The sequence below is a fragment of the Acanthochromis polyacanthus genome, chromosome 18 (assembly GCF_021347895.1).
Source record: "Acanthochromis polyacanthus isolate Apoly-LR-REF ecotype Palm Island chromosome 18, KAUST_Apoly_ChrSc, whole genome shotgun sequence".
Classification (NCBI taxonomy): domain Eukaryota; kingdom Metazoa; phylum Chordata; class Actinopteri; family Pomacentridae; genus Acanthochromis; species Acanthochromis polyacanthus.
This window is the reverse complement of record NC_067130.1, coordinates 28,552,676-28,565,238: the sequence shown is the minus strand read 5'-3', so window position 1 is coordinate 28,565,238 and position 12,563 is coordinate 28,552,676. Positions and strand designations below refer to the sequence as shown.

The window sequence follows — 12,563 nt, the reverse complement described above, 5'->3', positions numbered from 1 at the left end:
GCTTGTGAAAGAAGACATTATAGCAGTGTGTGTGTGTGTGTGTGTGTGTGTGTGTGTGTGCATGTCTTCTTTCGCTTGCTGTCGTTATGGTCTCTGGTAAGAAAGAAAAAAAAAAAGCAAAGCAGCAGAAGTGACGTCTTTCCCCAGCAAATCTAATTTGACATTTGTTTTGGGACAAACACACATCTGTCTCTCTCTCCGGGTCGCTTTAATCACACCCGACCCCTCTTCTTGTTTTTCTGTCTTTCCTCTTTCACCTCCACATCTCTTCCTCCACTTCTTCCCCTGAATCTCTCAGAACGACAGCGTGGTGGAGAGTAATGAGGAGGATCCTCCGGAGAGTCTGAACACGCTGCTGACCGACATCTCTCTGGTGAGCCCTGCAGACAGGCCGACACAGCCCCTGCTTCGGCCTGATAAAGATGGATACTGCACTGGGGAGCACAGCGAGGAGGGGTGGGAGGGAGATTGGGGGGGGGGGGGGGGGACGGTGAAGGGGGTTGGGATGGATAGAGGTGCTTGAGACGTAGCTGACCTGCAGGCTTTGTATTAGTAGAGATTGGAGTGCAACAAGTGTCGGCTCCAAATGGGAACAGAAACAGAAGGAGTGCTTTGTAAGTGCCGATGTTGCTTTTCTTCTCCGTAGAAAGAAGTGAGTCGAGACGTGACTTCTGTGGCCTTTCCACTTCTCTCCCGAATTTACAGTTTGCACCACAGAGTCGCAGAATAAAGATTGCATGGCAGCCTCGGTTTCCAAAGCAATCAGTCAGGAGGTCTCATTTGTTTATGGTGAACAGCGAGAGGCAGGAAGGAGGTAAAGGAGGAAGCTTCTAGTCTGCTGTCATCCAAGGCTACCTGCCACTCAAATCATACCTTACTTTTTTGTTTTGTTTGCTCATTTCGTGTCTCACTCTGTGTTGTTCACCCCACTGTTTGGTTTGTGTTTGAGCACTTTTACCTTAAAATACAGGAAACCAGCAGCAGCAAGCAGCAGCAAGTTCCACCTGGTCTGGATGTCTTTTACTTCTTCAGTTCTTCTTCATTGGTGCTAAAGCTGGTGAAATGGTTAATGACAGAACTGTGTATGCAAGACTGAATGTATACATGAGTCATGATGAAGCATTATAAACACTCCTTGCTTTTCAGTATCTGTTCTCTGAATGCATGTTACATATTAGGAGTGTAACAATACATTCATTTTTGGATACAGCTTTCATGTTTTTTTAAGTTGACAGTCGTAAAATTCTACAACTATCCAACGATTTGTCACGTTATTTTTGAAAATAGAAAGTGTTAAATTGGAATTCCATCCAAATTACCAAAAACTAAACTTGTAGTCGTTAACCACCAGTGGAATAAACATTCAGCTGCACTGTGTTGGGGTGGTAGCAAAACTCTGAAAAACCCTGAGATATAAAAGCAAAACTTGATCGGCGCCACCAGGTGGCCTTGCGGCCGCTTGGCCGCCTGGTGGCCATTTCTCAATTGTCCTTCGACCTTCAAAAAATTCCTGGATCCAGACGGTGATTCAGATCACCTCCAAAATCTTATCGATTCTTACTCGTGCTCTTCCGTACATCCTGTAAAAATTTGGTGAAAATCCGTCCTTGACTTTTTGAGTTATGCTGTTAACAGACAGACAGACAGATGGACAGATGGACAGACAGACAAACGGGATGGCGGAGGTAAATCAAGTTAATCAGTTACCAAGTTGGATTCTCAAAAAAGCAAATCATCTAATTTGCAAAGTAAAAATCACCGCAAGAAACCAATTAGCGAGGGACTTGATAGCCGATAGATTCCTCCAAAATCCCAACCCTACTGTAAACATATTAAGGCAGTTATGAACGCTTGACAGTGTTGTTGGACAGATTTAATTACAACCTCTGATATTTAATGAATGCATATAAAAATTAGAACCTCTCCAGAGACGGAGCTGATTAGACTGTATGTTTTGAGCTCCAAGGTTACATCTTTTATCGCAGTATTTTGTTACACCCCTAATCAATGATGACGGATATATCCTCTCACTTCAGGATGACGTTCAGTCCACCACAGCCGAGTCTCCCCCCTCCTTCAAGCCTCCTCCCCCTCCAGGGGTGCAGAGGCGCCCAAGTAGACGAGATCTGCTCAACAAGTGTCCCTCGTCCGAATCCTCCCACTCAGGCTTGTACTTCACTGCACCGACCTCTCACAACCACAGCAGAGATCCGGGACAGTCCGCCACCTCACCCTCACTGCACCACAAACGCCCCAAGGACTCGTCTCGGGAGTACGCCGCCGTCAGAAAGAGAGAACCGACCGTACCGCTCAAAAAAGAGCAAATAGCATCCGCTCAGTTGTCCAAAGTTGCCCAGCACAACATCGGCCCTTTTCCCAGAGTTCAATCCCCCAACAGAGGCACCAAACCTGCCGCTCCGTCCCCTTCACCTCCACCTCCACCTCCCCTCCCTGCTCCTACTCTCCCCCCTGCTCTACCCCTAAAACCAGCCTCCATGTCTAAAGCCTCCCCTGCTCCTTCTGCTGCCACAAAGCAGCAGTTTGTTACAGTGGAGGTTCACAGGCCCAACGCCGAACCTGACGTCAACGAGGTTCGACCGCTGCCTCAAGCACGAGGTAAGAAACGTACAGCGGCAGATTAGAACCTGGAGTATGTCTGGGACAAAAGTTTAGCAATTATAGAACCTGAAATATGTAGTAAACAGTTTGAACATATAAAGCGCTTTACAGTGTGTTTCTCATTCATCTATTCACACAAACATTCACACACCAATGTAGACCGATTCATTGTCTTACCCAGGGAAACTTCAACATGTAGATCAAACCGCCAACCTTGCAATTAGTGGGCAACCTACCTGAGCAGCCACCCTATAACTGTATATCCAGGATGAAGGTTTTTAAAAGTACTTTCTGCGGCATAACGGGTCACAACTATACATTTTTCAAATCATTTATTAGATACTTATTCTTAAAAAAATGTCCAAAATAGTACAAAACTAAAAGAAAGCAACAGTAGTTGTAAAACAAACAGTTATTATTAATTCTGGTACTATAAAGGGTCCAAAAGTATTGTTGAAACTTTAATGACAAACGGTTGGTCATTTAATTGTGACTAATTATTGGAAACTCCACAGATTAATATGTTGATAAACAATGAACAGATTTGATGCACCAGGTGTTTCTAACTGCAGATAAACAACTTCAATGTACCTGTGATTGCTAAATATCCTAACTGGAAAAGTCAAAACTGATTGGATATTGAACACCAACAGCAAAACAACCTGGACAGCTGCAGACTTCAGCTCAGATCATAGAAACAATATTAAGTTGTTAGAAAGACTTCAACCAGAATTAGACTAATTGTCTGAATTGCTGAGCCCGTCTTCACAAAATTATGTTCCTGTACAACTAAACTGCATTCTCAGTTACGTTTTAAAGGGAGTGTAATTTCGTTTTCCAATAAAAGTGCTGGGAAAGTCTACATTAAGAGGTCAGAAGGGGGAATGGATGAAACTAGAGACCAGTGTTTCACCCTAGAAGTCCAGAGTTTGCATCTCATGATTGACAAGAAAGCATCAATCTTAGCTTTAACTTTCATTTTGTTTACTTTCAGTTTTCACTCCCTCTCTGGTAAACTCTAGTGGTTCAGGAAGACACATCAAAAATACTCAAAAAATAGCAAAATATTGTGCTCGTTCATTAAATTACATCAGTCTGAGTTCATGGTCTAGTTCTTTATCTGTGTATCCAATGAGCTCATCACCAACACAGTTCCAGACCATAATAGAAAGCAAAAAATTAAAATTAAAATTATAATTGTATGATTGTATCTGTTCAATGAATAGTTTGTGAAATATAGATCATGATGGAAGGAGGTCATACCTTTACAATTATTATTTTTTCCCTTTTTTGTGCCAGAGCTGCTTGGTTAAACATGTTAGAAGTTTGGTTAGATTTAGGCTCCAAAATGACTTGGTTAATGAGAAAAATCTCATTGTTTGGGTTCAAATAAAGCCCTTTAGCCACATGTTTAAAACTTCTTTTCTGACAAGTGACAAGTCCCGCCTCATCTTATATGTGATTGATTGGTTAAAAAGAAGTGGCAGCGAGGCAGTAAAGTAAATGGCAAAAAATATGCAAATTAAAAACAGATTTGTGATCGAAGAATGATCCAAGAATGCAGTTTAGTTGTTTAGGAATGCATTTTTGTGGAAACTGGGTTGAAAATGTACTTTCTACGTCTTAAATCACAACTTCCACAAGTGTGAGACAAGCTCATAATCATTGCAGATGTGTCCAAACCAATACCCAGGTCATCTAAACAGCTGTTATTTTAGTATTTCATGCTTAAATAACAGAGATTTTCAAGAATAGTCCTGCAGAAGCCATGCCATATTGTGCTATATGTTTGAAGATACATTTTCTGACTCATAAAGCAAACGGCAGCTGTAATCACATATTGCGCTTTAAAGCTTTTTCCAGCTGAAATAACCTGTTTATCTTATTTTTCATTGCTGTTGCTGGTGTTATTTTACATATAAATCATCCATGAATCATGTTCGTTACAGTCTAGTTTCCAAATATACTCTAGGCGGCCTAAACACGGACATGAATCACAAAAAAAATACATCTAAACATCAGAAACAAACGTTATTATTGCATATATCCATGTAAATGTCATGTCTGAGGACACTAGAACATTTCTTGTCATGTCTTTCGCTTGGATTATTTGATAAAAGGAAAGTTTCACAAAGTGCTAGCCTTGTATTACTACACACACATACATCTCTGTGCATTTGACAGTTTAATTAATAGAAAAGCAGCTGTAGATGCTGGAGGATAATCAGTTTTTGGTAGACGACAATCATTGTAGGTGCAGTCCAGTTCATTTCAGATCCACTTAAAGATAATTTGCTCTGGAACCAGGCCTTATATTTGCTTAGTTAATGCATTTCCTGCTTATCAGCTAATAATTTTATGACAAACACAGATTATGTTTCCATATCCTGCAATAACTTTTGATATCTCATAACCCGGGAAACCTGATTGTGAATTTCAATCAACAAAACGAAAAACAATGTTTTCTGTTCTGTGCATTTAAGGGATGTCAGCGATATCACAACATTATGAACATTTGATTATCATAATTGTGACTGAAAAATCCTGTTATGCTGCTAATGTTAAGCTAAGAACTAAGAAACCTATAAATAACTATGAAGGCTTTGAAGATTCAGACTTGATCAGGAAACATTCAGATTAGATAAAGTGCATTTGGGCTTAATTTACTGATACTGAGTAGATTCTGAGGTTTGTTAATTATCTAAAATATGCCGTGTCAGCTATAAGGAAGCGCATTAATACTGTGTGTATAATCAGTATTTATTTGGGTTTAATGGGCTTAAATGAGTGATTATAGAGAACACTGTGTACGATGGCTGCTGTTTGCAAAACATCACTAATCTTAGCAGGCTTTTGTGTAAAATCAGATCAAATGTGGGCAGTTTGTTTATCTGGGAACATTTTGATCCCAGTAAAATAGTTTTAATGCTCCACTAAACTTGATGTAAAAGAGTCGAGTTAGAATGTGATATCCGAGGTCCAGTGTTGTTGAGTTTTCCTGACATGTCGTCTGCTGCCTCCCCTCAGGCGGCGCCTTGTCTCAGCTGTCAGACAGCGGACAAACCCTCAGCGAGGACAGCGGCGTGGACATAGCTGAGTCAGGACACGTCAGCAAAGACAGTAGCCCCCATTCCTCACGCACCCGCCTCCCCCGAGACCCCCAGGGGGGCGGGGGGGACAACAGCAACCCCTCCAAACCGGTGAGGGGGCGGCTCAGAGGAGCTAAAACATGGCTGGATGAGTGAGCCGATGCTCCAGCTGCAGGGAGTGAATGTGTGCATCGTTGATTTAGCAGCGAGTGACATCGTGTTTCTGTCTTTGTGAGGACCGCTGTTTGAAACAACTTTGAATTTCAGCAAAGCTTTTACTTTGAACAATGATGACAGTTTTGAAAAGTGATGACGACTTTCAATATTTATGGCCTTTTAGGGACATTTGTTTGGAAACAGGGAAGCGAGGACATAATAGGAAAGCAAGGGCACTTTTAGAAAGTAAACTTAGTTATTGGTAATTGAAAACCTTTTTAAAGAAGATGGGACTTTTTTTTTACAATGACAGTATTTTTAGAAAGTCAGGACATCTTTGGTGACAGGTGTTTCTGGAAAACGAGGACATTTATGTGAATTAGTGACATTTGGTCAAATCCTCACCTCTTCCAAGAGTTCTCTGAGGTTTATGATTTTGTTTTAATGCCAGAACTTGATTTAGCGTTAAAGTCACTCTCTGAAACCTCATCTCTGCAAATTAAAATTAGGTGTTTGATCATTTTTTTTGCATGAAAACAGTCGTCTTTTATATTAAAATGATTTAGCTGTCTTTTGTTTCCTTGAGAATGTCTAAGTATATGAAGTCCTCGCCCCTCTCCTTTTTGCACCTCTGTCCACATAATAACATAAATTAACATGTGCTATGGCGTGAGATTGTAAGCTTTTTACAGTTTTCCCTAATTAGCATTTAAAAGAGGCATAGCAGTGCTGTCGGTATGTATAGTTTTTGAACGTCAACAAAATAATCAGCAATTTTGGCTTCACTAATTAATAGGATAAGATTGCAGCCTGAGCACACCAGCTCATCTACACTTTTAAAATAAGAAGATCTTCAAGCAACTTTAAGGGTTCTTCACCTCTATGAAGGAACCTTTTGAGTTAGAAGTGGTTCCTTGAGGGTTCTGTTTTGAACTTATTGTTAACATAGTCCACATGAATAAACATTCTTGCAGATGTACCTAAATAATATGAGGAAACTTTTCTTATTTTTCCACCAGTAGGAACCTTTCAGACAAGAGCCTGTCACCCAGATAGTTCTTGGCCCTTTGCTGCAGGTCTTCCCCTCATTCTTCTCCACTACTTTCCTGTCTGCCTCTCAACTTACCCTGTCAAATAAAAACTGAAAAATGGCCGAAAAAAAGTCAGATAAGATCATCATTTGCCCAAATGTACAAAACGAGGCTGTAAAATTTGCATTTCATACGTAAAATCTCCCACGTTGAGAGTTTCATAATTTAATAAAAAGCATTAACCTAAAATAATCCTTAGTGTGTTTTTGTTTTAGTTGGAATCGAAAAATCATTTCTACTTGATGATAATTAAACAATGTAATACTTCCAACTTTGTTTTCTCTTTATCATAAAATCACTATTTTACATATGCACTAGTGTTCAAAAGTTTGGGGTCATGCAGACAATTTCATGTTTTCCAAGAAAACTCCTACTTTTATTCATGTGCTAACATAACTGCACAAGGGTTTTCTAATCATCAATGAGCCTTTCAACACCATTAGCTAACACAATGTAGCATTAGAACACAGGAGTGATGGTTGCTGGAAATGATCCTCTGTACCCCTATGGAGATATCCCATTAAACATCAGCCGTTTCCAGCTAGAATAGTCATTTACCACATTAACGATGTCTAGACTGTATTTCTGATTTGTTTAACGTTGGTTTCATTGAAAAAAACAGGACATTTCTAAGTCACACGGTAGTGTATGTATACATATATATTCCAACAACAGTGGAGTGTATGCAATTACAATAAAAAAACACACTAAGATGAAATAACAAAAACAAACGTGTCTGTTAGGCCTCCAGGAACCCATTTTAACAAGGTTCCTCCGGCAACCTCTTCCCTTCACTGAGCTGTTAAAGGTTCCTCTCGGAACCCTTGAGGCGAGCAGCGTTCCTTAAATATCTCCAGAGTTTCTTGAGGGTTTCCTGATTCTGACAGACTCCGCTCAAACACTGCAAACCTACTATACAGCACACAGAAACAAGCTGTAATATTGGAGTTATTCAGGCGTACATGTTAGAACCAGAAACTGATTATCTAGAAGAATAATGATTGGTTCTTTAGGTTTGCTACATATAAAATCTTTGCTGTCTAAATCTGTATTTTTGAGACTGTCATCTGCAATTTCAAGGTAAAAAACTGCTCTATCATGGTGTTGACTGCTTATTTCGCTCCTGATGCATCATCTAGCATTTAAATGGCACCATTTATTCATGTCAACAAGGTAAAAAACACCTTGAGTTTTACTGTAGGGGGTCCTTAAAGCGTAATGAATGCATTATTATGCCACTACAGGTCCTCACAAGAATAGAAGTACAACCGTGTGTGTGTGTGTGTGTGTGTGTGTGTGTGTGTGTGTGTGTGTGTGTGTGTGTGTGTGTGTGTGTGTGTGTGTGTGTGTGTGTGTGTGTGTGTGTGTGTGTGTGTGTGTGTGTGTGTCAACTGAAAAACAAGCCCAGAGTTGCAGTTTGACAAATCAATGTTCTTTATTGCTAATCCTCCTCCAGAGTCTGTTCTTTAATCCTAACCGTGCTCTCTTCTCTCCTCCCCCTGTTCACTCAATCACACTCTGTTTCCTTTGTTTTCTTTTTATGTCTCACTCATGTCATTCATCCAGTCACATGCTCCATCATTTATTTAATCACTCGCCACGGTGTAATGCAATGAAACCCTCAAATCGCTCTCTGGTTCCTATTGATTGATAGAAGGAATAACAAGCAGGGATGGGAGTACTCTGATTGTTTATGATAAGAGGGGCTGTTAGATTCAGTGTTTCTTTTTTTTTTCCAAGGAGAATTGAAGGCTGAATTGTCTAGTGTCATAAAGAAAAACACTGCTTTTTTATTACCAGGGAGCAGAGGCTTTTACCTTGTGCTTGTTCTAGAGTATCAAACAAGAGGTTAGCTGAAAAGAGCAAAGTTATACGCTCGTAAAAACTTTCCTGAGTGAACTTATGGAAGACGGTTTTAAGCGTTGTTATAGTCTCCTCATCTTTATGTCAGACGAAACGCAACGGAAAGCAGATTCATGGGCCTGAATGGAAAAATGGCTGAGAGTCATTGAAGAAAAGTGTCATGTTCTAAAATGCTAAAACATCCTTTAGGGGGTTTCTGTCCATATATTAACATAAATTAGCATCTTCTATTGCACGAGATAATAAGCTTTTCACAACTTTCTTTAATTGGCATTTAACAGCTAGGCAACCCTTAGCGGCATAGCAATTTTTCAGTAAGTATAGTTCTTGAAAGTCAACAAAATAATCAGCAGTTTTGGCTTAACTTTCACTAATTAACAAGATGATATGAGATGATATGAGATGGAGATAAAATATGATGAGATAAGATAAAATGAGGAGATGGAGATAAAATGAGAAGATAAAATCAGATGAAATGAAACCAGATGCGATGAGATAGAGATAAGATGAAAAGATGAGATGAGGTAAGATGAGGGAGAGATAAAATGAGATGGACATAAGATGAGGTAAGATAAGATGAGATGAGGGAGAGATGAGGTAAGATGAGATGGAGCTAAGATGAGATAAAATGATGTACGATAAGAGAAAATGAGATAACATTACATAAGATGAGATAAGATATGACAAGATAAGAGAAAATGAGATAACATAAAATGAGATGAGATGAAATAAGATGGAAAAAGATCAGATGAAAGGAGATGGAGATAAGATGAGATGAGATGAAAGCATTTTTTTCATCCTAGAAAGGGGGGATCTGTAGTGCGCAAACATTTAAGGAATATCGTTACAAACAATGTATGTATATATGCTCACAAAGTACTAGTTCTAGACATAACAGTATTGCACATATCAGTGCTATTGCACAGATTCTTTCATAAAAATATACTTTACATGAAAGAGTACTGATAGAGAAGTATTAGTATTGCACAGATTCTATGGCAGAGATTTGTCCTTAAGTAGAAAAATGGAGATATAGCATGTATAGTCTATATAGAAAAAAATAGATATTGCACAGGGCTTTTAAACATGTAAAATATTAATAATTCACAGCTATGAAAGTGTTGAGAATTTCTAGATCAACAACAAATTATACAACTCTGTAATGTAAAAGGGGTCAGTCATAGCGAGAAATTCTGTAGTTCTTGTGGTTTTAAAGCCACAGCAATAACAGCTCTGATAACCTACCAACACCAGATGGCAGACAGACTTAGTTAGTGACTGAACATCAAGCAGGTAAAGGGTTGTTTTTCTCCAGAGCTGATGGAAATTATGCAGAGCTATAAGGAGAGTGAATCCACACATGAATGCTAATGTTGCTGTGCGTCTGGTGGAGGAGTAAATGATCAACTGTTTGCTAATATGTTGACTACTCTGCAGGGTGTGTCTGGTTCTGTCAGCTTTGGACCTGTTTCTGTGACATAAAGAGGAAATTAATGTAGCTTTACTCACTTTACAACTCCAGTGTAGCACTTAATGTAAGGGGCAAGAGGAGGAACAGTGACCAAACTGCAGAGCCTGCACTTATTCGTTATGCATCTTAGCCACTAAATCAGCAGGATGTCTTTAATCGACACTGTAAACTCTAACCTGGACATAAAACCCCAGAAACACGCTTCAGCTCATTTATACAAGAGGGGAATGAAACCCTGTAGGGCAACAGAAGCTTAGCAAGAGCTGACATAAAGATGACTAAATAATGGAAATGGAATGAAAATTAAAAACGTGTCAGTGATTTGTCTTCTCACTTGACAGATGAATATATGACCAGGACTGAATATGTACATGCTAATGTAGAGTCGTGGCCTTTATGGATGTGTAAGAAGACTCTTGAGTGTTTCTGCTCTGAGCAAACAAAGGCGGAAAAATATATGTATGCACAGTGCACAAAGAGGCAGCAGACGGATACGAGAGGCTGTGTAATGTTGTGAATATATTGAGGTTTATAAATATGCATTAATGCTGTTCTTTTTCTTATATTTCTCCCTTGCTTCAGCCGGGTCTGTTGGAGCCCACGTCTACACTAGTGAGGGTGGCTAAGAGTGCCAGCACCCTGGGAATCGCCATTGAGGGCGGAGCCAACACTCGCCAACCGCTACCACGGATTGTCACAATACAGGTGAGTCAAGAACATGTGACAGTCATTGAAAAAACAGTGTCTTGTCTTTATATGCATCGATCTGCCATAACTTTACAATGTGAGTAACATCGATCATCTTGTTATAATGCAACATTCTGCTGGGAAACGTTGAGTCCTGACATTCCTGTGGATGTTTGAAATCTACCAGCCACCTAAACATCGCAGGTCAAGCAACTTCCCAAGCCCCCATGGCAATAGCAGTCCCTGGCGCCAGTTGCCACTCTCAGCAGCACAATGCACCCTGACACACCGCAAAAACTGCTCCGGAGTGGCCCACGGAACACAAGAGAGTGAAAGTGTTCACCTGGGTTCCACGCTACCCAGATCCAAATCTTATTGAGCATCTGTGGGGTGTTCCAGGGTAAGCCTGATCTAGGTAGGTCCCACCCTGCAACCTACAGGACCCACAGAATTCACTGCCACAGGACATCCCCAGAGGTCCAGTGTCCATGCCCAACTGGGTCAGAAGAATTTTGACAGCATAAAGGACACTATATTAATATACACTGATCAGGCATGACATTAGCCTAGCCATGCTACACCCATGTTTCTGACGGCACAAGGGTCTAGGGAAGCTCGACAGGGAGGGAGGCGGGCTAAAAGGTTGTCTATCAAATCCCTCTGCAGCAATTGGGTAGGTATACAAGGCTGACGTAGTTCCGAGAGCACCGGTGGATTGTGGCTAAGTCCCATTAGCTTCCCAACCAGCGGAGCCGCGGAGCCAACTGGTATATTAAGGATTTACCATATCCCGTCGGCATAAGTCCAAATACGTCTCTCTTCTAAATGAAACACTTAAGTGCCGTCCTTTGTTTATCTTTCAAGTTGAATTTTAGCTTCAAATCTTTAAGGGCTGTGGCCAAAGCCGAGTCGAAAGATAACTGTTTATTGTGCGCCGGTTGTTTCTGTCAGAATCGTCACGCCTCTGTCGTCACTTCGTTACGCCCGCCTTCTGACTCTACACTTCATGGTGATTGGTCCGGCCAGTTTTAGGAGCATCCAGCCTCGATCCTAATGGAGGGTAACTAGATCCTCCCTGGCAGAGACTTAAATTCGTTGCCATGGGTTGTCTAGCGCGGCTAGGCTAGCATGACATTAAAACTACCTGCCTAACACTACATTGGTCCTCATTATGTGGTCAGAAATGCTCTGAACCATTGGGCCTGGACAAGAGGACTTCTCAGGGTGCCCTATGGGGTCTGGAACCAGGTTGTTGGCAGTGGATCTTTTAGGTAGTCTGGGTTGTGCAGTCAGTCAAACTTGTTCCACTGCACCCTGTTGATGTTTGAACAGAATGGGGCCTTGGAAGTTTGGAGGTCAAATCAACATTCTGGGTGATTGTCGTGTTCATCAAGATGTTCGTGATTGTTTGATGTTTTTGGATGTGGTGGGGTGCATTTTCCTGCAGTGGTAGGCCAGTGATGTTTGGGATTTTCTTTTGCATGAAGGGGTGTGTTTGTTCTGGGACAGTGTTTATTTGGGTGTCTAAGTCTCATCAACATGAATGCCAGAATCCAATGTTTTTCAGTATAATTCCACATAGAACCA

At 40.7% G+C, this 12,563-nt stretch overlaps 1 protein-coding gene across 3 annotated transcripts in view; it reads left to right on the top strand.

Annotated features, from left to right (window-relative positions):
• The window catches only part of whrna (whirlin a), a 246,904-nt gene that overhangs the window by 214,441 nt on the left and 19,900 nt on the right, over positions 1-12,563 (top strand). Inside the window, exons 8-11 of one of the 3 annotated variants that reach the window (XM_022191011.2) lie at positions 299-373; positions 2,037-2,616; positions 5,647-5,819; positions 10,872-10,994. In XM_022191011.2, the coding sequence (XP_022046703.2) occupies positions 299-373; positions 2,037-2,616; positions 5,647-5,819; positions 10,872-10,994 (951 nt within the window). The other 2 variants (XM_051938182.1, XM_022191010.2) reach the window with 2 other exon arrangements.